Raw genomic sequence first — 26,722 nt, 5'->3', positions numbered from 1 at the left:
TGGCAGGACGGGTCATTTTTTCAAAAATCGATCTCATACGGGGATATCACCAGGTACCTGTCAGGGCGGCCGACGTCCCTAAAACGGCCGTCATCACGCCGTTCGGCTTATTCGAATTCCTACGGATGCCGTTTGACCTCAAGAACGCGGCTCAGGCGTTCCAGCGCTTGATGGAAGGTGTGCTGCGTGACCTGCCGTTCCTCTTCGTTTACCTGGACGACATCCTCGTCGCCAGCACGTCCCGGGCCGAGCACCTCCTCCACCTCCGAACACTGTTCGGGCGCCTCAGGGAGCATGGCCTCATCGTCAACCCGGCCAAAAGCCACTTCGGCACGACGGCCGTTGATTTTTTGGGCCACCACATCACCAAGAACGGGGCCGTGCCGCTGCCAACCAAGGTCGAGGCCATCACCACGTTTCCGCGTCCCCGCTCCATAAAGGCCCTGCAGGAATTCCTGGGAATGGTGAATTTCTATCACCGCTTCGTGCCCCGCGCTGCTCAACTCATGCGGCCCCTCTACGAAGCCCTCCGGGGCAAGCCGGCCAAGCACGACATCGTCTGGTCCGCAGCAATGGACGCGGCCTTCCAAAGCTCAAAGCGGGCCCTCGCCGACGCAACACTGCTCGCTCACCCGGTGCTCAACGCTCCCATCGCCCTCACCACGGATGCCTCCGACTACGCGGTGGGCGCCGTACATGAGCAATGGGTGAACGGGGTTTGGCAGCCACTCGCCTTTTTCAGCCGGCAGCTCCGGCCGAACGAGCTCAAATACAGCACATTTGACCGTGAGCTCCTCGGTCTACACCTGGCCGTTCGCCATTTCCGCCACCTCCTGGAGGGCCGACCCTTCACGGCGTTCGTCGACCGCAAGCCGTTGGTTTACGCAATGGCCAAGGTCACGGAGCCGTGGTCGGCCCGCCAACAGCGCCACCTCTCCGCCGTGTCGGAGTTGACCACGGACATCCGGCACGTCGCCGGCAAAAACAATGCCGTGGCCGACTGTCTTTCTCGGGCCAGCGCGAACGCGGTCCACCTCGGCGTGGACTTCGCGCTTATGGCGGCGGACCAAACCACCGACACCACGGTGCAAACCCTCCGGGCGGCGGACACGGGCCTCCGCCTGGCCGACATCCCCTTCACGGACACTGTCCTGCTCTGCGACGTCTCCCAAGGCCAGCCTCGCCCCATCGTGCCAGTTACCTGGCAACGCCACATCTTCGCCTCCCTCCACGGCCTTTCCCACCCGGGCCGGAAAGCTTCCCAGAAGCTGGTGTCGGCGCGATTCGTCTGGCACGGCCTTCGACGGGACGTCCGCGATTGGACCAGCACCTGCACAGCCTGCCAACAGGCCAAGGTCCACCGACACACCCAGGCCCCGCTGGCACCTTTCACCGTGCCCGAACGACGTTTCGACCACGTCAACGTGGATCTGGTGGGCCCCCTCCCCCCATCACGGGGGTTCACACACCTGCTCACCATGGTGGACAGGACCACCAGGTGGCCGGAGGCCGTTCCCCTCGTCTCCACCACCACCGCCGACGTGGCGCAGGCTTTCATCGCCACCTGGGTCGCCCGCTTCGGTGCACCGGCGGACATCTCGTCGGACCGCGGACCGCAGTTCACCTCCGAGCTGTGGGTCGCGGTCGCCCGCAACCTGGGGGTCAAGCTCCACCGTACTACGGCCTACCACCCCCAAGCCAACGGGTTGTGCGAGCGATTCCACCGCTCCATGAAGGCCGCGCTCATGGCCGGCCTTCAGGACGGCGGTTGGGCCGACCGGCTGCCGTGGGTCCTTTTGGGCCTCCGCACGGCCCCCAAGGAGGACCTCCGGGCATCCACCGCCGAGCTTGTCTACGGCCAGGCGCTACGCGTCCCGGGCGAATTCGTGCCCGACGCTACCAGTCCCTGGTCCGCAGCTCACCAGCGCTCGACCTCCAGGAGGCCGCCCGACGGTTTGCCCCCGTGCCAACATCCCACCACGGTGACCCCCAGTCCTACGTCCCCCCAGAACTTCGCACAGCGGAGTACGTTTTTGTGCGTCATGACGCACATCGGGGGCCACTCCGGCCGCCGTACGACGGGCCCTTCCGGGTCCTGCGACGGGACGACAAGTCGTTCGTCATCGACATCGGCGGCAGGTCGGACCGGATTGCGGTGGACCGCCTCAAGCCGGCGCACGTGGACATCGACCAACCGCCACGGTTGGCCCTTCCGCCGCGGCGAGGCCGCCCCCCGTCCACGGTGCCCCCCACTCGACCGCCCACCACCACACCGGACCCCCCCCCCCCCCCACGACCCGCCAGGGGTCGCTTCGGCCGGGTCATCAGGACCCCCCTCAAATTGACCCTGCCGGTGCAAGTCCATTCTGGGGGGACGTGTGTAGCGGCTACCGCTGGGTTTACACAATCGCCTTGCACCTACCAAGGACGCGGAGCGATCACCATGCCGGGCTCGTCCAGGACGCCCGGGCAGGCCCGCACTCAACTTGCCAGGCCTCGGCCGGGACGCCCGGGCACGCCCGGCCACGCCCGCTCTCGACTTGCCAGGCCGCGTCCGGGACGCCCGGGCATGCCCGCCCTCGACTTGCCAGGCCGTGGCCAGGACGCCCGGCCACGCCCCCTCTCGCCTTTCCCGGGCAAACGCTCCGGGATAATGTGTGTATATATATATTGCTGCCCGATAAACAGGCTTTTCAGAGTACCCGAGTTGTTTTGTGACAATAAAGAAACTCGGACGAATTCCAGCTTTTTGTCGCGTCCATTCTTCCGATTGACGTGGGAGCACAGCTCCTACACTATAATGTGTTAAGATTGATGCTATAATGTGTTAAGATTGATGCTATAATGTGTTAAGATTGATGCTATAATGTGTTAAGATTGATGCTATAATGTGTTAAGATTGATGCTATAATGTGTTAAGATTGATGCTATAATGTGTTAAGATTGGTGCTATAATGTGTTAAGATTGATGCTATAATGTGTTAAGATTGATGCTATAATGTGTTAAGATTGATGCTATAATGTGTTAAGATTGATGCTATAATGTGTTAAGATTGATGCTATAATGTGTTAAGATTGATGCTATAATGTGTTAAGATTGATGCTATAATGTGTTAAGATTGATGCTATAATGTGTTAAGATTGATGCTATAATGTGTTAAGATTGATGCTATAATGTGTTAAGATTGATGCTATAATGTGTTAAGATTGATGCTATAATGTGTTAAGATTGATGCTATAATGTGTTAAGATTGATGCTATAATGTGTTAAGATTGATGCTATAATGTGTTAAGATTGATGCTATAATGTGTTCAGATTGATGCTATAATGTGTTAAGATTGATGCTATAATGTGTTACGATTGATGCTATAATGTGTTAAGATTGATGCTATAATGTGTTAAGATTGATGCTATAATGTGTTAAGATTGATGCTATAATGTGTTAAGATTGATGCTATAATGTGTTAAGACTGATGCTATTGTAGCGGCTACCGCTGGGTTTACACAATCGCCTTGCACCTACCAAGGACGCGGAGCGATCACCATGCCGGGCTCGTCCAGAACGCCCGGCCACGCCCGCTCTCGACTTGCCAGGCCGTGGCCAGGATGCCCGGCCACGCCCCCTCTCGCCTTTCCCGGGCAAACGCTCCGGGATAATGTGTGTATATATATTGCTGCCCGATAAACGGGCTTTTCAGAGTACCCGAGTTGTTTTGTGACAATAAAGAAACTCGGACGAATTCCAGCTTTTTGTCGCGTCCATTCTTCCGATTGACGTGGGAGCACAGCTCCTACATTGGTGACCTACCGACATGGACACGGCAGTTGCCCTGAAACTGCCTACCTTCTGGGAGGCTCACGCGGCGGTTTGGTTCGCCCAGGCGGACTCCCTGTTCGCCCTGCGAGGCATCACGGCCGACGACACCCGCTTCCACCATATGGTAGCAGCGCTCGGTTCAGCCACCGCGGCCCGCGCCCTGAGCCTCCTCGAGAGCCCGCCAGCCGCTGACAAATACGGCGCGATTAAAAAGCTCCTCCTCGACGCTTTCGCCCTCCCATTGGCGGAACGCGCACGGCACCTGCTCGACCTGCCCGAGCTCGGCGACACGCGCCCGTCCGAGCGAATGGACTACATGCTTTCGCTGCTCGGCGAGCACTCTCCGGCATTCCTGTTCCGGGAGCTGTTCCTCCGTCAGCTGCCTAGCCCGGTACGCCTCGCCCTGGCGAGCACGACGATCACGGATCACCGCGCCCTCGCCAGGGAAGCCGACAAGATCTCCGCGGCAGGCCAACGCATTGCAGCAGCGACCTGGGGCCCACCGCCATCCGACGCAACGCCCATGGCGCCCGAGCACCCGGCACGGTCGACGACCGAACTGCCGACGGAATTGGCGGCCGCTACGCCGAGCCGAACACCCCCAGCACGACGACCGGGGCCTCCACCTGACCAAGCGTGGTGTTACTATCATGCCAGGTTCGGACAGAAGGCCCGGACATGCCGACCCCCGTGCACCTTCGGCAGGCCGGGAAACGGCCGGGCCGGCGTTCATTACCAGCCATGAGCGCCGGCCACACGGGCAACTTACTTTTCATCACGGACAAAGCGTCCGGACGGCGCTTCCTGTGCGACACCGGCGCCCAACTGAGCGTCATACCCGCCTCTGATCAGGACAGGCAGTCCACGGTTTGCGGCCCCTCCTTGGTTGCGGCCAACGGATCGGCCATCCGCACCTTCGGCCCGCGCAACGTCACCCTCTGCTTCGGCGGCCAAAGCTTTACATGGACGTTTGTAACCGCAAACGTGCCCATGGCTCTGCTAGGCGCCGACTTCCTCTGCACACACGGACTGCTGGTGGGCGTCCAACGGCGTCACCTCATCAACGCCGAGACCTTCAGCTCCCTGGTATGCACATTGAGCAGCCCCGCTCCGACCGAGCTGGCATGCGCCCTCCCGGCGGCGAACGAGTTTGCTCGCCTGCTCACGGAGTTCCCGGCCCTCACGCGGCCGACGTTTTTGGCCGTCGCAGTACGACATGGGATCGAGCACCACATACCAACCACGGGCCCGCCGGTCTACGCCAGAGCCCGCCGCCTCGACCCAGCCAAGCTCGCCGTGGCCAAAGCCGAGTTCGACGCTTTGGAACACCTCGGCATTGTGCGGCGCTCCGATAGCGCGTGGGCTTCGCCACTACACATCGTCCCAAAGCCAGGGGGCGGCTGGCGCCCATGTGGCGACTACCGCCGCCTTAACGACGCTACCACCCCCGACAGGTATCTGATCCCGCACATCCAAGACTTCTCCGCCCGTCTGGCAGGACGGGTCATTTTTTCAAAAATCGATCTCATACGGGGATATCACCAGGTACCTGTCAGGGCGGCCGACGTCCCTAAAACGGCCGTCATCACGCCGTTCGGCTTATTCGAATTCCTACGGATGCCGTTTGACCTCAAGAACGCGGCTCAGGCGTTCCAGCGCTTGATGGAAGGTGTGCTGCGTGACCTGCCGTTCCTCTTCGTTTACCTGGACGACATCCTCGTCGCCAGCACGTCCCGGGCCGAGCACCTCCTCCACCTCCGAACACTGTTCGGGCGCCTCAGGGAGCATGGCCTCATCGTCAACCCGGCCAAAAGCCACTTCGGCACGACGGCCGTTGATTTTTTGGGCCACCACATCACCAAGAACGGGGCCGTGCCGCTGCCAACCAAGGTCGAGGCCATCACCACGTTTCCGCGTCCCCGCTCCATAAAGGCCCTGCAGGAATTCCTGGGAATGGTGAATTTCTATCACCGCTTCGTGCCCCGCGCTGCTCAACTCATGCGGCCCCTCTACGAAGCCCTCCGGGGCAAGCCGGCCAAGCACGACATCGTCTGGTCCGCAGCAATGGACGCGGCCTTCCAAAGCTCAAAGCGGGCCCTCGCCGACGCAACACTGCTCGCTCACCCGGTGCTCAACGCTCCCATCGCCCTCACCACGGATGCCTCCGACTACGCGGTGGGCGCCGTACATGAGCAATGGGTGAACGGGGTTTGGCAGCCACTCGCCTTTTTCAGCCGGCAGCTCCGGCCGAACGAGCTCAAATACAGCACATTTGACCGTGAGCTCCTCGGTCTACACCTGGCCGTTCGCCATTTCCGCCACCTCCTGGAGGGCCGACCCTTCACGGCGTTCGTCGACCGCAAGCCGTTGGTTTACGCAATGGCCAAGGTCACGGAGCCGTGGTCGGCCCGCCAACAGCGCCACCTCTCCGCCGTGTCGGAGTTGACCACGGACATCCGGCACGTCGCCGGCAAAAACAATGCCGTGGCCGACTGTCTTTCTCGGGCCAGCGCGAACGCGGTCCACCTCGGCGTGGACTTCGCGCTTATGGCGGCGGACCAAACCACCGACACCACGGTGCAAACCCTCCGGGCGGCGGACACGGGCCTCCGCCTGGCCGACATCCCCTTCACGGACACTGTCCTGCTCTGCGACGTCTCCCAAGGCCAGCCTCGCCCCATCGTGCCAGTTACCTGGCAACGCCACATCTTCGCCTCCCTCCACGGCCTTTCCCACCCGGGCCGGAAAGCTTCCCAGAAGCTGGTGTCGGCGCGATTCGTCTGGCACGGCCTTCGACGGGACGTCCGCGATTGGACCAGCACCTGCACAGCCTGCCAACAGGCCAAGGTCCACCGACACACCCAGGCCCCGCTGGCACCTTTCACCGTGCCCGAACGACGTTTCGACCACGTCAACGTGGATCTGGTGGGCCCCCTCCCCCCATCACGGGGGTTCACACACCTGCTCACCATGGTGGACAGGACCACCAGGTGGCCGGAGGCCGTTCCCCTCGTCTCCACCACCACCGCCGACGTGGCGCAGGCTTTCATCGCCACCTGGGTCGCCCGCTTCGGTGCACCGGCGGACATCTCGTCGGACCGCGGACCGCAGTTCACCTCCGAGCTGTGGGTCGCGGTCGCCCGCAACCTGGGGGTCAAGCTCCACCGTACTACGGCCTACCACCCCCAAGCCAACGGGTTGTGCGAGCGATTCCACCGCTCCATGAAGGCCGCGCTCATGGCCGGCCTTCAGGACGGCGGTTGGGCCGACCGGCTGCCGTGGGTCCTTTTGGGCCTCCGCACGGCCCCCAAGGAGGACCTCCGGGCATCCACCGCCGAGCTTGTCTACGGCCAGGCGCTACGCGTCCCGGGCGAATTCGTGCCCGACGCTACCAGTCCCTGGTCCGCAGCTCACCAGCGCTCGACCTCCAGGAGGCCGCCCGACGGTTTGCCCCCGTGCCAACATCCCACCACGGTGACCCCCAGTCCTACGTCCCCCCAGAACTTCGCACAGCGGAGTACGTTTTTGTGCGTCATGACGCACATCGGGGGCCACTCCGGCCGCCGTACGACGGGCCCTTCCGGGTCCTGCGACGGGACGACAAGTCGTTCGTCATCGACATCGGCGGCAGGTCGGACCGGATTGCGGTGGACCGCCTCAAGCCGGCGCACGTGGACATCGACCAACCGCCACGGTTGGCCCTTCCGCCGCGGCGAGGCCGCCCCCCGTCCACGGTGCCCCCCACTCGACCGCCCACCACCACACCGGACCCCCCCCCCCCCACGACCCGCCAGGGGTCGCTTCGGCCGGGTCATCAGGACCCCCCTCAAATTGACCCTGCCGGTGCAAGTCCATTCTGGGGGGACGTGTGTAGCGGCTACCGCTGGGTTTACACAATCGCCTTGCACCTACCAAGGACGCGGAGCGATCACCATGCCGGGCTCGTCCAGGACGCCCGGGCAGGCCCGCACTCAACTTGCCAGGCCTCGGCCGGGACGCCCGGGCACGCCCGGCCACGCCCGCTCTCGACTTGCCAGGCCGCGTCCGGGACGCCCGGGCATGCCCGCCCTCGACTTGCCAGGCCGTGGCCAGGACGCCCGGCCACGCCCCCTCTCGCCTTTCCCGGGCAAACGCTCCGGGATAATGTGTGTATATATATATTGCTGCCCGATAAACAGGCTTTTCAGAGTACCCGAGTTGTTTTGTGACAATAAAGAAACTCGGACGAATTCCAGCTTTTTGTCGCGTCCATTCTTCCGATTGACGTGGGAGCACAGCTCCTACACTATAATGTGTTAAGATTGATGCTATAATGTGTTAAGATTGATGCTATAATGTGTTAAGATTGATGCTATAATGTGTTAAGATTGATGCTATAATGTGTTAAGATTGATGCTATAATGTGTTAAGATTGATGCTATAATGTGTTAAGATTGGTGCTATAATGTGTTAAGATTGATGCTATAATGTGTTAAGATTGATGCTATAATGTGTTAAGATTGATGCTATAATGTGTTAAGATTGATGCTATAATGTGTTAAGATTGATGCTTTAATGTGTTAAGATTGATGCTTTAATGTGTTAAGATTGATGCTATAATGTGTTAAGATTGATGCTATAATGTGTAATTAATGTGTCAGCTTTAAAGAGTCATCAAATTGAGTTGTTAGATTTACTCTTGTATCAGGGAAACTGTCAGAGGTAAGCCGTCTTGTGAAACGTGCACCGAGGAGGAAGTGAGCATCCTTCATAGAGCAGAATAGGATAAGATTATTGTGTAAAACCTCCGAGAACAGGCAAAGCCAAGTTGAGGACTTTTGGCATTTAACATCAAAGGCACAAAGGAACAAACAAAGCACGTCACACTTGTAAATGGCATTGCACACACAGACCATTTGGTCAGAGGACTGTAGGCCATGGTGGTGAAGTGAGCTGTGGATCCTAGAGAGGGGTGTTATGCTGGGGAAGCAGCAAAGGGGTGGGACGCTGAGAAAGCAGCGAAGGAGGGACACTGGGGAAGCAGAGAGTGAGCAGGATGTTGAGGAAGCAGAGAGTGAACAGGATGTTGAGGAAGGAGAGAGTGAGCAGGATGTTGAGGAAGCAGAGAGTGAGCAGGATGTTGAGGAAGCAGAGAGTGAGCAGGATGTTGAGGAAGCAGAGAGTGAGCAGGATGTTGAGGAAGGAGAGAGTGAGCAGGATGTTGAGGAAGCAGAGAGTGAGCAGGATGTTGAGGAAGCAGAGAGTGAGCAGGATGTTGAGGAAGCAGAGAGTGAACAGGATGTTGAGGAAGGAGAGAGTGAGCAGGATGTTGAGGAAGCAGAGAGTGAGCAGGATGTTGAGGAAGCAGAGAGTGAGCAGGATGTTGAGGAAGCAGAGAGTGAACAGGATGTTGAGGAAGGAGAGAGTGAGCAGGATGTTGAGGAAGCAGAGAGTGAGCAGGATGTTGAGGAAGCAGAGAGTGAGCAGGATGTTGAGGAAGCAGAGAGTGAGCAGGATGTTGAGGAAGCAGAGAGTGAGCAGGATGTTGAGGAAGCAGAGAGGTGAGCAGGATGTTGAGGAAGCAGAGAGGTCGGTGGCATGCTGAAGAAGCAGCGAGGGTTGGGATGTTGGGGAAGCAACGAGGGGTGGGATGTTGGGGAAGCAGAAAGGGTGGTGGGATGCTGGAGAAGTAGTGAGCAGGGCAGGATGTTAGGGAAGCAGCGAGGGGAGGGATGTTGGGGAGCAGCAAGTGGAGGGATGTTGGGGAGCAGTGAAGGGAAGGATGCTGGGAAAGCAGCGAGGGGCGGGATGTAGACAACTCTTGTATGGTGCTGTTCTCTATTGCGTTCTCATCTTGTGTAATACTGCGCATTGTTATTTGCATATTCTGTATCTATTATCTTATTCTAATATCTACCATCGCTTTCTTTGTCTTGCAGATTGATTGTTCATCGTTGTTGCTAATAAACCTGCATTCAATTGATACATTCTTGTTTATGAACAATCAACTCATCTGAAGATGCCTGCTGCAGTCTGCCCCTTCCCGAGCTGTGTCTACGTTACTGACAGCACTGACAATGCCGTTGCTGCTATCCAGCTCTCCATCCACGCCATGACTCACACGTCCATTGCACCAGCCAAACCGGACAAAGTCAGCCGTCCTCGTATCCAAACCGGCGGCACCAGTGAAGATTGGCAATATTTCACCAGAAGATGGGATGGTTACAAGGCAGCGACCCAGATAATCGGCAATGATGTTCGCGTTCAACTCCTTGAATGTTGTGATGATAACCTACGACGTGACCTCCACCGCAGCAACCCACGCATTGAAATCAAGGACGAGGCAGCTATACTACAAGCCATTCGGTCCCTTGCTGTCCGAGAGGAGAATACCATGGTGTCCCGCGTAAACCTCCACAACATGCGACAGGACCGAGAAGAACCAATTCGTACCTACGCAGCCCGTCTGGCTGGTCAAGCCGAGATCTGCAAGTTTTCTGTTGTTTGCTCATGCAATCCCCCTACTGATGTAAACTACACCAAGGACATGGTTCGCGATGTCCTATGTCGGGGACTCGCCGATCAAGATATACAACAGGACATTCTCGGCGATCAAAATCAGAACATGAGCTTGGAGGAAGTTCTCATTTTCGTCGAGGCCAAGGAAGCAGGGAAACGTTCCCAGAATGCCTTGCTCGATAGTGAAGGCGCTCATGGCGCAAGCCAATACAAAAACTGGAAGAACAAAAGAGCCCTGATCACTACCGACAAGCAGGCGGCCATTTGTAGTTATTGCGGCAAAACTGGTCATGGCAAACAGCCGAACATCGACCAAAGGCGTCAATTCTGCAATGCCTACGGGAAAACATGCAGTAAATGCGCCACTCGCGGCCATTTTGCACATGTCTGCCGGGGAGGCACGAAAAAGGCGGACAACAAACCTACGGACAAATCAATGGATGCTCATGATGTGGAAGAAAGCAGCCAGGTCCACGATCTCCTCTGCTCTGTCACGGAACGAGAAACGGCCATTTGGAAGCCGCAAATTAAAAGGGCCATGGCCACCTTGTCAACTCCACTACACCTCGACCACCATATATTTGACCACCTCTCTGGCTGGACCAAGAAGAAGTCTCAACCACAGCCGTACATAAAACTCATAGCACGGATCGATAAGGAATCTTATGACCATTTCGGCCAGCCACTGTCATCCCGACCAAAATCGGCCAGGCTCCAGGCCATGGCCGACACTGGCTGTCAAAGCTGCCTCACAGGACTTAATATTTTCCACAAACTCGGGCTGCGTAATGAAGACCTGTTACCTGTCAACCTGAAGATGAATGCTGTTAACAGTGGAAGGGTCCGGATTATCGGCGCCATGCTCCTACACCTGTCTGGTCGCACAGCCAATGGCGACATTATTGAAACCCGACAAATCTGCTACATCTCACCTGACACACGGAACATGTATCTCAGTCGTGAAGCATGCGTCGATCTAGGCCTCGTGTCTAGTAGCTTCCCAACCATTGGCGAATCCAACACAGTTGGTGCTGCAGTGGCAGCAGTTATCGATGCAAATTGTAACTGCCCGGAAAGATCGCTTCCCCCTACACTGCCTACATCTATCCCATTTCCGGCCACTGACGAGAACCGAGAGAGGCTGGAGAAATGGCTACTGGAGTACTACAAAAGCAGCACATTCAATGTCTGCGAACACCAGCCACTACCCCACATGGAAGGTCCGCCTCTCACACTGATGGTTGACCCCGAGGCAACACCAAAAGCGGTGCACACCCCAGTGCCTGTCCCCTTACACTGGCAGGCAGAAGTCAAGGCTGGTATCGATCGCGACATCAGGTTAGGGGTTCTGGAACCGGTGCCAATTGGTGAACCAGTGACATGGTGCAGCAGAATGGTCGTCTGTCCAAAGAAGGATGGGACCCCACGGAGGACAGTTGATCTGCAACCACTGAATGCGCACTGCACACGTGAGACCCACCACACCCAGTCACCCTTCCATCAAGCAATGGCGGTGCCACATAACACCAAAAAGACGGTAACAGACGCCTGGAATGGCTATCACAGCGTTCCAATCAGAGAATGTGACCGCCATCTGACAACGTTCATCACACCATGGGGCCGATACCGTTACTGCACCACTCCCCAAGGTTACATCGCTTCAGGTGATGGATACTCCAGACGATTTGACGAAATTGTATCGGACTTCAAAAACAAGTCCAAATGTATTGATGATACCATCATGTGGAGCGACACATTGGAAGAGAGCTTTTTTCAGACATGCAACTGGCTCGACCTGTGCGGCCGTAATGGGATTACGCAAAATCCGACGAAATTCCATTTTGGTCAGGACACGGTCGAATTCGCTGGATTCGAGATCACCATGGACAGTGTACGACCATGCCAAAGGTATCTCCAAGCGATACAGGACTTCCCCACACCAAAAACAATTACTGACATTCGCTCCTGGTTTGGGCTAGTCAATCAGGTAACATACTGCTTCAGCATGACCGAGAGGATGCGACCTTTTCGGGACCTCCTAAAACCATGCACCCCCTTCTACTGGGATGCAACACTACAATCCCTATTCGAAGAATCAAAACGACTCATCATATCTGAAGTCGCAAATGGGGTCCGGATCTTTGACAAGGAACGGACAACATGTCTCGCAACTGACTGGTCGAAGGATGGGATTGGCTTCTGGCTCCTCCAAAAACACTGCAGATGCCCTGGTGAAACCCCACAGTGCTGCCCCGATGGCTGGAAAATCACCCTTGCTGGAGGCCGCTTCACCCATGCAGCGGAGTCGCGCTATGCTCCGATAGAGGGTGAAGCTCTAGCAGTGGCGGACAGCCTGGAAAAAGTAAAGTATTTTGTGTTGGGATGCAAGAACCTGATTATTGCCGTCGATCACAAGCCCTTAATCAAGCTTCTTGGTGACAGACGATTAGAGGACATCCATAACACGCGGCTTGCCAACTTGAAAGAAAGGACCCTAGCATATCGTTTCCGAATTATCCACATCCCGGGAAAACGACACTGCGTACCAGATGCGATTTCACGACATCCGTCGGGTGCCAGACCATCGGAACGACTGCCACTGGTGGATGACATTTCCTCCATTATGGATGTGGCCACATCGACTACACTAAGACAGCACACCTTGACTGGGCTGTGGACCACAGATGACGACACTGGCATGGAAATGGCTATTTCTATGGCAGCCATCAAGACACTCGATTCTGTGCGGTCCGTCACTTGGGACGATGTTCGGGACGAAACAGCAAGTGACACTCAGATGCTGCAGTTACTCAATTCTATTGAGCAGGGTCTACCTGCCAGTCGGGACGATTTCCCTGTGTCCATTTTGGAATACTTTCCCTTCCGTGAACACCTCTACACTATTGATGGCATAGTGGTCTACAAGGGGAGGATTATCATCCCACCGAAGCTACGGAAGCTTGTCCTTGAGAATCTTCATGCTGCTCACCAAGGAGTCACGGCTATGACCACCCGGGCCAGCAGCTCGATCTTTTGGCCTGGAATCACTCCCCAGATTCATGAGATGCGCAATCGCTGCTCACACTGCAATCGGATGGCCCCATCGCAACCAAGTGCTCCACCTACAGCCTCAGCTGAACCTGCCTACCCTTTCCAGTACGTTTGTTCAGATTACTTTCATCACAAGGGTCGGAGTTATTTGGTCACCGTTGATCGTTACTCTAATTGGCCAATCATTCAGCTAACAACTGGCGGGGCACAAGGCCTAGTGAAATGTCTGCGGTCGAACTTCGCCACTTATGGTATCCCCGACGAATTGGCATCTGACTGTGGGCCAGAATTCACGGCACATGACACCCAAGACTTCTTGCGTCGGTGGGGCGTTAACCATCGGTTGTCATCCACTGCCTTCCCACACAGCAACTGTCGTGCCGAGATCGCAGTCAAAACATCGAAAAGAATGATCACCGATAACACTGGTTCCAATGGTGAACTAGACACTGATCGGTTCCAACGTGCAATACTCCAGTACCGGAATGCACCGGATCAGGACACTAGGTTGTCTCCAGCCATGATCATCTTCAAGAGGCCAGTCAAGGACTTCATACCCATCATCCCAGGCAGATACTTGCCATCGGACACCTGGCGGGAAACACGCAACAATCGTGAGGAAGCTTTGCGCATTCGGCATGCCAGGGAGATCGAAAGACTCTCTGAACACACGACAAAACTACCTCCACTGGCCGTCGGGGACCATGTCCGGATCCAGAACCAGACCGGCCTGGAACCACGAAAATGGGACCGGACCGGAACCGTGATTGAGGTAAAACAATTCGATCAATACGTTGTCAAGGTGGATGGCTCCGGAAGAATCACTCTCCGGAATCGTAAGTTCCTGCGACGTTTTACGCCTTTCAGCATGACAACTCCCACTACGACTGGCAAAAGTGGCATGCTGCCAACCGTTACGCCAAGTGTTATGCCAATCGTACCAAAATACTTAATGTCTGGTACCCAACCCATCGCCGCTCCAAGAGTCTGTCTCAATCCTGTTACCACTCCCCAGAAGGGTGAACCCCAACATGTCATTGCGCCGGGCTTACCATCACAGACACTCCGCTCCACCACCGCGATGACACCACCCGCGAGAGTCGCTAACCAACCACATGTGCAGACCACCGCCACACCTCCACGGTCACTGCCTATTTCTGCCCCCTTGACGGTTCGGGTGATGATGGACCAGCTGGAGGGGACTCCGGCGTCGGACAGGGCGATAGTGAACCACCCACCGGAGACTCCCACAATGGACCAGGAAATTACGAACTGCCCTCAGAGGACTCCGACGATTGATCGGGTGGTGACGGGCCGCCCGAAGCGAATTATCAAACCACCAGCCCGATTCAATTCAGAAGAATATCAATTATAAACTCATGTGATCCTTTTTCTCGGTCTCCAGTTTCGTTCTATTCTGTGTCACAATTGAACGTTTTTGGGAAAGGGAGATAGACAACTCTTGTATGGTGCTGTTCTCTATTGCGTTCTCATCTTGTGTAATACTGCGCATTGTTATTTGCATATTCTGTATCTATTATCTTATTCTAATATCTACCATCGCTTTCTTTGTCTTGCAGATTGATTGTTCATCGTTGTTGCTAATAAACCTGCATTCAATTGATACATTCTTGTTTAGGGGAAGCATTGAGGAGCGAGATGTTGGGGAAGCAGCGAGGAGCGGGATATGTTGGGGAAGCAGCGAGGAGCGGGATGTTGGGGAAGCAGCGAGGGGTGTGATGTTGGGGAAGCAGTGGTGGGATGCTGTGAAGGTGGTGGAAGCAGTGAGTGAACGGGTGGGGGTGGGGGAGCATGGAGCAGGTGTAGAGGAACCTGGGTGTGAAGATGATGTGGGGGAGGATACTGACGTGAAAACGTTTGTCACAGTATTCCCACACACATGAAGAAAAGGGTTGGATTTAAGGATTCCCAGGGCAGAGAAATCAAGACAGTCATCAGGACTGGGATGGTGATGATGATTAAAGGCATGAAGAAAGACAGCGCTATATGAACATGGTGGTGGATGAGGTCTGAGTTTGCGAGTGATCCAGGGATTGTGCGAAAAGGAGGAGGAAAAGGAAAAGTATAATGGGAGAAAGGTATTTGTAATTGAGGAGGAAGAAGAGTGGAGATGAGGAAGGAAAGTTTGTGACTGAAAGAATGAAGAAATGAGTTTGGAATGAATGATGACGAATGACATTTAATTATTATTATTTGAGGTGGTTTTGAGAAGGAAAAAAGGATTGGTTTTTGAGGCAGGGTACAGAAGGATGAGTTTACCAAAGGGAATATTTAGCAAGACGTGAGTAAAGAGGCAGGGCCTGTTGAACACTTGGTCAACATAAAGTGAGATAGGCAAACAAAACGTCAGGTATAGAAAGTTTTTCTGTTGTTTCATTTATTATTACTAGGGCGTGCCCGTACGTGGGTGCAAAAAAACATGCGTGCAAACAACAACAACAAAAAAAAACTTTGAAACCACGTGGCAGTAACGACCACAGAACCACCCACCCCCCCTCTATTTACATGAAATGGTTTGGTCCATTCGCAAAGCCAAAGCGAACGGCTTGCGAGTACGGTGACCATACCTTGGGAACCACTTGTCCGATTAATTTCAAACCTTGAAAAGGCACATCCTCGGGTCCCCAGCAATATACCTGGCAAGTTTCAAGTATATCGGACCCGTGGTTGTCGAGAAACAGCGGTCACAGACAAACGACACACACACATACACACAGAGATTACTGGAATTATAGATAGATTATTATTATTATTATTATTATTATTATTATTATTATTTAAACAGAGGGTAAATGGAAGAAATTAAAGCGAGGGTGGAGAATCATGGAACAGATGGGATAGAGACGTGGTGAGTGGGTAAGGGAAAAGTCAGATAAAACCTGGTAGGCCCAAAACTATCCGAGCCTGAGACGCAGGATCAAAACAAATAGATCGAGAGGGTTCATAGAAAACCTGACCCCGTACTGTCTTGATAAAAACGATATGGGAAGGTCATTTCAACTCTTGCTTTGCGTTTCCGAGCACAATCTATATTTCCTACGAGCCACGATTGTGTCTGAATCTTGATATTCCCCAACGCTGAAAGCACGAGAAGCAAGTTTGATTGGTCGAGATGGCATAACATTTTGGCCAAGTACTGCAAAACTGAAAGTTTTTGGAAGTGCCAACAAAGTGATTCATGTCTACAGTGTTCAAATCTACAATTCAATTGAAATACAATAAAAGTTTATTGGCTATAAAGTTTTTCCAGAAGTTTACCTATCTGTACACTCTGGTGTTGGGCTATCGGCTAGGGTGCCAGCTTAGGATCCTAGGATCCTGGGTTCGAATCCCGGTCGATCGCTGAATTAACGCCAGGGGGGTTGACTCAGCCTGTCATCCTTCCGAGGTCGGCTAATTGAGTACCAGTTCACTGGTAATTCCCTGTTTGTCGTAAAAAGGCGACAAAAAGGGTTGGCGGCAGGAAGGGCATCCGGCCATAAAACATTGCTTCAAAAAGGGGACCAAAAAACAACAACAACCACGGTCCCCGAAAAAGGCCAACCCCCACTTGCGGGGAAAAATGTCCTCTAAAGGTGTTTTTTTTTTTTGTTTTTTTCCTCCGCTGTTGACGCAGTGTCTTATACACCACCTTATTTACCAAGTCACATTAGTTTTTCGTGCCCAAAGTTTGTGTCCTTTATGCCATCGATAAAAACAGCAAGTTTCCTGTTTGGAATTATTTTTAATTTTGTTTGACTACCAGAGTAAAAAGATATATCTTACTCCTCTGAGGATGCGCGCGTCAGGATGAGATTCCGTACAACACGTCACATTCAGAGCCAAAATACTGCTAAACTGCAGGGTCGTGTTTCGATTAATGCTCCAAATCGTGTTCTACTGTGTTCAAAATGGGTTACGATAGTCACCTGCCAATCATGTAAGTTGGAATGGCTGTCGTCCCAAAGCGCTGCATGCCATAATAATTAATGAAGCCGACATCACGCAGAGAACACATGGCATTGTCCACCTGCTCCTTCGATCCACTGATATTCCTGTGCAGAAGAGCGAAGAGACACAAAGAGAATATTGTTACGGGGGGTGATGTCAGTGACCGCGGGTGTTTTTCAGTCCGAGCCTCACTTGTGACAGGAGGGGAAGGACAGGGACCCAGGGTCCTGTCCAGCCAAGCGGACTGATGCCCGTAAGCTAGCCGAGGGGTATTGGAAACTTGCATAATTTTGCGGGGAGAGGGGCTAAGACACCCTTTGGTAGAAGTTTCCCATGTGCACGAGCCCTGTCCCATGGCATGAGTTCAGTGGCACCAATGATTTCCTTATCTAAGCTTTAATGAAATAATAATTCACAATCAGCACAGGCAAAACAAACACACATAACACTTTGCTAAAATTACCTATCCCTCAACACACAGAGGCCGCAGAACTATCTGACAAAGGCCTACATGTTGACACATGTAGACATCTAACACTAACACACACACACACACACACACACACACACACACACACACACACACACACACACACACACACACACACACACCTTGGGGGAAATGACGTCACCAACGTCACTTCTCGGGATACTCTGGGGACCAGCGACGTCATAACAATGGCACCGCTTTTCTCACCATACTCAGCAGGGCATTTCCTCGTGAAGAATTTCCTCCTCGCCATGGATGGCAACCGATGGAGACTGTCCGTCCTCTATCCTTTTCAAGCAAGGAAGCAGCATGTACAATTTTTAAAGTCTTCTGTATGACTTAAACCGGTCAAAACTGGTTGCGTGCTTTTTCGGAGACACCATCTCCTTACTGGATGGCCATAGGCTCCCCACAGGAGCTCATCCGCCCTTTGCCAGGTGTTGTTTTTAGTCCTGGCAGGGTGTCACAGTCACTCTCCCCACTAGCAAAGCCAGTGGGGGTGTCGGTTTTGTCACCGACAACCTGACCATGTGGCAGGTAGCACTGGGTTACATGTCACCAGTGGCAGTTCCAAAAGACTGACCTGACCAGAAATATTAGCTGACCAGAAAGGCGGGGTGCCCGTTGTTGTTCCACGACACAATTTATTTTCCATCAGGAGCTCGCCAAAGCAACAATTTATGTTGCCCGCTTCTTTCCCAAAAAAAGAGAGGACACAACCTTCCATTCTCACGCATTAAGGCAGAGCCTCCTATATCTGGAACGTCCGGCCCATCTGAATACGCCACCATGCAGCTTTAAGGGAAGGTATGTAAAAATGGTGGTGTAACCATTTTTGTTTTTTGGTAAAAATGGTGGTTTTAGCTCTTTCACGAGCCTCGATTCGGTATACAAAAAAACAACAAAAAACAACAACTCAAAGATAAAAGAAAACCCAATAAAGGCACTCGTCTTTCCCACAACTGAACCAGCATTTAATAAGTGGGACACTTAAACAGCACTTATCATTAATGGAACCATTATACACCTCCTATCCTATCAGCATCTCTCCCTTCCACAATCATAACAACATGTTCGGCTGATGATTTCTTTCATGTATCTTTTTCAGATGAAATGTATAAAAGTGGGGTGCTGAGATGTTATTTGTAAAGTAGCCAAGTCCCACGTTATTTTATAGGTCGAGACAAACCTGAGCACAATGGAGAAGTGATTTCCTTGAAGGTTACCCAGACGCAATGGACGTGGCACATAGTGGAAATTTCCCAATCGTAGATTCGGCAGGGCACGGTTCAGCGCTACCAATCGCTCTGCGGTCACCCTGTGGTCACACGGATGGATAGAGTGGTATGCAGCCAGGAATAAGCTCGGAAAGGCAAAATGCGATGCAAATCACATCCCACGGAACATCAGTTTGCCATGCAAACCATTTTACCTGCAAACTGCCATGTGCTGCACTGTGATTGCACGTTTGTCTTTTGTTCCTGCGTATGAGAACGCTGAGTGCCGCATCCTAAAAAAAACAGATACAAGTGTATTTTTTATATATATTTTTTTTTTTTTTTTTTTTTTTTTTTTTACAGAAGTCCTTCGTGTACCAGTAATGAACAGACAGGTACATGAATATTGGTCATTTGGATAGTGAGTATGGTGTTTATGGGGGTTCTGAGCCAAAGCTCTTCTGGGACGCTTTATCAATATTTACCAATTTCCAAGGCAAAATTCTTAGAAAACAACAGTTTTCTTGGGGCAAATTCCCAGAAAAAAAAACAGTTTTCTGGAACAAACAATGAATTTCATCCAATTTTTAAAGTTTTTAAACATTTGTTTTTAAAGACACTTTTTATGGTTTCCAAAAGGTTTAATTAAAGGTTATCAGAGAGTACACAATTCTCTCCTGTAATGACACAGTATCCACTTTCACAATTTGTTTATTATCCCACGAATTAATACTTTTTATAATAACAATTACCCTTTCGGGTAATATTGGTCAAGAAAAACACTCTTGCTCATTTTCACTTCATTCATTCAGTTGGCTTTGCTCACTTCCTCGTTTTGATTGGTTTCCCAGAACCTTGTGGTTTTCAGCATTACGTCAACCAGACATGGCAAATGCCAATGACGGGGCAAGGTAACAGAGACAACTAGAACGGCACTCGGTAGAGCGCATACCTCCGCCAGGCTGAACAGTTTATGTTTTGTATCCCACTGATAGGCCGGATCTGGATTCGGGCCTGAACCAAAATCTAATCGGCTTGTTCTCGTCACCTAACCAACTCGTCCACCAAGTTTCGTCCAAATCCGTCCACAACTTTTCGACATATCCTGATATGTATCGCTTTCCACCAGATCTCTCAATGGTGGAGAATCACTTAAAAATTCTAGTAGCCGAATCCGGATCTTCACCAAAGCTAATCATTTCATCCTCGTCACATACACTACCTCTCCGCCAAATTTTGTCCGAATCCGTCCACAACTTTTTGAGATATCCTGTTCACAGACAAACAAACAGACAGGGGTGAAAACATAACCTCCATCCACCTTCGGTGGCGGAGGTAAAAACCATTTAATATAATCTCTCCATACAAATGTCCTTCATAATAGAACCACAGGAAAAAAAAAACCACAGGATTGGATAAAATCACAACCCTGATATTTAAATAGGAAACATAATTAACGTGAAAAATATCAAATAAACCTTGTTGAAGAAAACCAAATAAAAAATCCATAAAACAACAACAAACTGTGGTGATGCTCAAGGAATCCACATGGTCATTTGGTTACATAGATGACATACCACCAATTCTCGTGATGACATTAAGAGAGGTAGTTGAGTTGTACATACCGTAGGAGCTTGGCAAGCAGAGAAACCGCACCCATGGTGTCGATGTTCTCTTTATACACCGCAAAACGGCAAAACTTGGGGCGTCCTTTTTCCCAACGCATTCCACGCCCTGCAGCAAACACATTTTGGCAAAAGTCAGAATGTGGTGCAAAATGTAAAGAGAAAGGTGTCTGTCCTCATTTTACAAACTAGGGCGTGCCCGTACGTGGGTGCAAAAAAACATGCGTGCAAACAACAACAAAAAAAAAACTTTGAAACCACGTGGCAGTAACGACCACAGAACCCCCCCCCCTCTATTTACATGAAATGGTGTGGTCCATTCGCAAAGCCAAAGCGAACGGCTTGCGAGTACGGTGACCATACCTTGGGAACCACTTGTCCGATTAATTTCAAACCTTGAAAAGGCACATCCTCAGGTCCCCAGCAATATATCTGGCAAGTTTCAATTAGATCGGACCCGTGGTTGTCGAGAAACAGCGGTCACAGACAAACACACACACACACACACACACACACAGACACACACACATACACACAGAGATTACTGGAATTATAGATAGACTAGGGCGTGCCCGTACGTGGGTGCAAAAAAACATGCGTGCAAACAACAACAAAAAAAAAAACTTTGAAACCACGTGGCAGTAACGACCACAGAACCCCCCCCCCCTCTATTTACATGAAATGGTTTGGTCCATTCGCAAAGCCAAAGCGAACGGCTTGCGAGTACGGTGACCATACCTTGGGAACCACTTGTCCGATTAATTTCAAACCTTGAAAAGGCACATCCTCGGGTCCCCAGCAATATACCTGGCAAGTTTCAAGTATATCGGACCGGTAGTTGTCGAGAAACAGCGGTCACAGACAAACACACACACACACACACAGACACACACACATACACACAGAGATTACTGGAATTATAGATAGATTAGATCGGACCCGTGGTTGTCGAGAAACAGCGGTCACAGACAAACACACACACACACACACACACACACACACAGACACACACACATACACACAGAGATTACTGGAATTATAGATAGATGATTGCAATGACTGCATGTAACACTGCATTGTAACACAACAATCTCTTCTTCTTTAACAGCCCCAAATTATTCCCACCTTTGGGGGTTGGCTGTGGGGAATGATTTTGGTGCAGTTCTTTCAGGAATCAGCTGACCAGGCCTGACATTCAACTGTTGCAGGAAGTTTTAGGTTATTCAAGCTGCCGGTGATAACTCGCATGCTCTCGAGGGAAAATATCGTGAGATCTTTAACATCTACCAATGATCAGTGCTGGTAGAAGGGTCTTATAGTTTAACATCCGTCTCAGAGATGGCACTCACATTGACGCCTCACTTTGCATGTGAAACACCAGGATAACGGTATATAGCTGGGTCGAGATTTGAACATGCACTCGACAACTTAAAGGTGAGTGCATACACTCGTCTCTAAGCGAGAGCTTCTTAACCACCGGTCCGCAGACCGCTGCCAGTTCATGGAGTAATGCCAGGAAATAATAATAAAATTTATTTATTGCCACTCACCCGCTAGCGAGGCCCGACAAGCCAAATCAAAGGGAGGTGCAAAGCGCCCCTCACTTTATATAAGGGATCGTTTCTCTGTATGCAGCTTTAACATGGCGACTGAAAATACGTTTCTCGGCTTCTACCGGACGAAATCTGCTGGAAATTTCAGAAGTAAATGCGGTGTACATTGAGGTAATATGTTCCAAATTTCAGCAACGTCTGTTTCCACATTCTTGAGTTGTATTTAGAAAACCCCTGAAATCACGTTGGTGTCTGTCCGTCCGTCCCTCCAAAATGTGTTGGCGCTCATATCTCAAGGGCTATACATTTAAACAGGCTAAAACTTGGTATATACATTGGCCAATAAGTCTCATTAATGGCTTTCGATACAAATTCCACCTAAGTGCTATAGTTTTTACTTTAAAATTATATTATATATATATATACACATACATACATACACACTTTATACCTCTTTACAAATATTACACAAATCTAACGTGCTGGCCCAATGGCCTAATGAGTAAAGCACCAAACTCCCAAGCTGGGGATTGTGGGTTAGAATCCCATCGGGGTTGAATATTTTTTTCCCTTTACTTTTTCAAGTCTTATATCGTCTTGAATAAATTCTTGTTCAATGATGCATTTTGTTCATATTTTAAATATTTGAACTTTTCTCGAGCATTACTTGGTTCGTCCTTTCCATGCCCCTGACATTTTACCCAATAATATATAATGGAGCAGGTGTATATAAAGGGGCGCCCGACATCTGGAAAATAAAATACATTTACTTCTTCATGCAGTTGTACAAGTCAAATTGGCGCCCCTTTATATGAACTTTTCTGGAGCATTACTTGGTTCCTCCAAAGAACACAAGTACAGCATGCACACTAGATTTTGTTTTGAATGTCCCTTCTTTTCTAGACTTTTCCACATGGCACATACCCTTATATAAAGGGGCCTTTTCTATGCCCCTGGCATTTTACCCAAGAATCACACGGGTAAATCACCAATGATTTGGAAGGTTCTTTTCTATAGTTGGCCACATACCATGTAAAAGGCACATTTCTATGCCCCTGGTATTTTTCCCAAGATACATTTTAAATACGAACTAAATGCATTTGTTCTTCGTCCAAGACTTTATTGAAAACGATACAAAAGACTTGAAAAAGTAAGGGGAAAGAAATATTCAACCCAGACGGGATTCAAAGTTAATCCCCAGCTTGGGAGTCAGATGCCTTATCCATTCGGCCATTGGGCCAGCGCATTGGAATTTTTTTAAAATGTTGTAAAGTGGTATAAAGTGTGCATATATGTATGTATGTATATAATATACCAGTCAAAGCCAAGAAACGAATTTTCAGACCCCATGTTAAAGTTGCATACAGAGAAACAACCCCATGTAAAGGGAGCGGCGCTTTGCTCCTCCCTTTAATTATTCAAGACGATAAAAAAGACTTGAAAAAGTAAGGGGAAAAAAAAAAATTCAACCCAGACGGGACTTGAACCCACAATCCCCAGCTTGGGAGTCTGATGCATTATCCACAAGAAAAAGAGCAATCAGAGATTGCAAACCCTCGCCAGGATGTATTTTCAGTGGTTTTTAAGGCTTTTGTGTTAAAACAAATGTGGCGGCCGAACCACGTGACCGATGACGTCATCATTAAATTTTTTTTCCTCCACCAATTTATTCCTAGATTATACTCAAGAAATTTCATCTTGATCGGATGACGTTTTGTACTTGTCAAATTATGACGTCATAATGGAGGCACCTATGACATCATCATTCACAGATGTTATTCCACATGGAGAGTTCTTTACAATGAGCCATGTCTCAATTTGTTCTATTCAGCACTTTCAGAGATGTAGAGGTGCAAAGTGTTTCGATTTTTCCAAGATGATGGCCGAACCACATGACCTATGATGTCAGAATTATCATTAAAAATTTATACAGGTGGAGTTGCACTTATGGTGAAAATTTCCTATCAATAGGACCAACGGTTGCAGAGAAAATCATATTTATTCTGTGCGGACAAACAAACAAACGGACTCAAATGCAATACCCTCTCCTCTGGCGAGGGTAATTAGGCCATTGAGCCAGCACATTAGAATTTAAAAAAATATATTTTAAGGGGGTATAAAGTGTGTATACATGTATATTTATATATACAATATACCAGTAGAAGCCGAGAAACGAATTTTCAGTCCCCATGTTAAAGTTGCATCCAGAGAAACCACTCCAAAAAAAGGAAGGGGTGCCAAAAGGTGCCTATGCACCTCTTCTCTCGATTTCCATACAATAAGCCATTTGATGTGGTACAATTACTCATAATGATGCTGAAATTCAAGTTTAAGAATAATTACGTTTGATATACGAACAAAATGCATTTGCTCATTGTACAAGATGTTTATTTGCTCATTATTCAAGACTATATGAAAGAGTTGAAAAAGTAAAAGGAAAAAAAAAAATTCAACCCAGACAGGACCCAAAAATATTCAACCCAGACAACCCAGACAAAACAAGTACACATACATTCAAAGTACACCGCCCCCATGCCAAATAATTAAATATCCTACAGCGCGGCATTGCCGGGGCGCCTTCGGCGCCCGGCAATACCGCAGTGCAGCTCATAGAGAGGTGTACGCTAATTGATTGATTAATTGTAGCATTAAAATCAATAAAAGATTATCACAAAATATTTTCTTAATCAATTGGCTAATAGCATAACTAAACCACAAGTGCTTCATCCGAAGATGTATCTTTTAGAAATTTAATTAAATAAGTCATTAATAAAAAAATAAATAATTAATTGATTAATCAATAAATAATCAATTAATTAATAAATAATTAATCGATTAAATGATTAATCAATAAATCAAAAATATCCTTGATAGCCACATCACTTGGTCACTGTCATGTCCAAATATTAGATTCCCAGCTCAAAAGGTGCCTGAGATATTGGCCAAATGACAAAGAAAATAAATAAATGATTAATAATGAAAATAAATAAATAAAAATCATTAAAAAATTAAATTATTAATCAATTCGGTCACAGAACACATAAACCACCACCATTTCATCAGAATCTGTAACTGATTTTTTTATATATATTTTTTAAAATAATTAATCGAATAATTAAATAATTAATCGATTAATTGATTAATCAATAAATCAAAAATATCCTTGATAGCCACATCACTTGGTCACTCATGTGCAAATATTAGCTTCCGAGCTCAAAAGGTGCCTGAGTTAATGGTCAGAAGAGAAAGGAAATTTGATTAATTAAATAAGTACTAAATTAATCGCTAATAATTAAATAACTCAATTAATTGATTATTCAAAAAACAAAAAATACCATTTTTGACAAAGGACTTGCTCACTACTGTGCCGAAATTTCAGCTTCCTAGCTCAAAGGATGGCTGAGATATCGTCCGGACAAACAAACAAGAAGACGTCATGCGAAGCATGATACTTGCAAAATCCGCCCCCCCCCCCCCAAAGTTTTCCATTGATACAGCGAATTGTCCATTTCATGAAGATTAAAATTTACAATCTTGATCAAAGCTCGGGTCAACAGGATGAAAAGTGACGATTTTTGAGATGTAAAATGATGATTTTGGAAGGTTGACCTTTGACATTTTGACCTCAAAAATAGTTAGTTTCCCTATTTAGTGACTCAATGTGCAAATGCTGTTCAATTTTCAAGTCAATCGGATGAAAATTGAGGATGTTAAAAATTTGGCCTACGTTGACCTTTTGGCCTAGGTTGACCTCAAATATACTTGGTGGTTGAATTCAGTGACCAGATATGCAAGTCCTCTTCAAATTTCAAGTCAATCAGATGAAAATTGAGGATTTTAGAAATTTGGCCTATGTTGGCCTATGTTGACCTTTTGGCCCATGTTGACCTCAAAAATACTTGGTGGTTGAATTCAGTGACCAGATATGCAAGTCCTCTTCAAATTTCATGTCAATTGGATGAAAATTGAGGATTTTAGAAATTTGGCCTATGTTGGGCTTTTGGCCTATGTTGACCTTTTGGCCCATGTTGACCTCAAAAATACTTGGTGGTTGAATTCAGCGACCAGATATGCAAGTCCTCTTCAAATGTCATGTCAATTGGATGAAAAATGAGGATTTTAGAAATTTGGCCTATGATGACCTTTTGGCCTATGTTGACCTCACATATACTTGGTGGTTGAATTCAGGTGCCCAGCAATGACGATTTGCAATGCCTGGAGATGGCATAGGAAAGGTGCGGTGTACAATATTCAACCCACAACCCCCAGCTTGGGAGTCTGATGCTTTATCCATTAAGCCATTGGGCCAGCACATTAGATTTTTGTAATAACATTTTGAAGAGTTATAAAGTGTGTACTGTATATATTTTTTTAATCCATATATTTATGTGTATATATTTCATTTTAAAGCAAAAAATATAGCACTTAGGTGGAATTTGTTTCGAAAGCCATTAACTCGACCTGTTGGCAATGTATATTCCAGGTTTCAGCTAGTAAGTTTCAATGTATAGTCCTTGAC

General features: G+C 49.6%; 1 protein-coding gene across 6 annotated transcripts in view; it reads right to left on the bottom strand.

Moving 5' to 3' along the window:
• LOC137438020 (pseudouridylate synthase 7 homolog) overlaps nt 1–26,722 on the bottom strand; it is a 57,073-nt gene that overhangs the window by 17,518 nt on the left and 12,833 nt on the right. For all 6 annotated transcript variants that reach the window (XM_068132872.2, XM_068132873.2, XM_068132874.2 and 3 more), the window contains exons 7-10: nt 20,651–20,759; nt 19,241–19,318; nt 18,998–19,126; nt 17,297–17,422 (exon numbers count right to left, since the gene is read on the bottom strand). In XM_068132872.2, the coding sequence (XP_067988973.2) occupies nt 17,297–17,422; nt 18,998–19,126; nt 19,241–19,318; nt 20,651–20,759 (442 nt within the window). The remainder of the gene's footprint in view (nt 1–17,296; nt 17,423–18,997; nt 19,127–19,240; nt 19,319–20,650; nt 20,760–26,722) is intronic.

Source organism: Myxine glutinosa, chromosome 12, assembly GCF_964187855.1.
Source record: "Myxine glutinosa chromosome 12, kmMyxGlut1.1, whole genome shotgun sequence".
NCBI lineage: Eukaryota > Metazoa > Chordata > Myxini > Myxiniformes > Myxinidae > Myxine > Myxine glutinosa.
The sequence above is the reverse complement of the archived record's forward strand: the minus strand, read 5'-3'. Positions and strand labels throughout refer to the sequence as shown.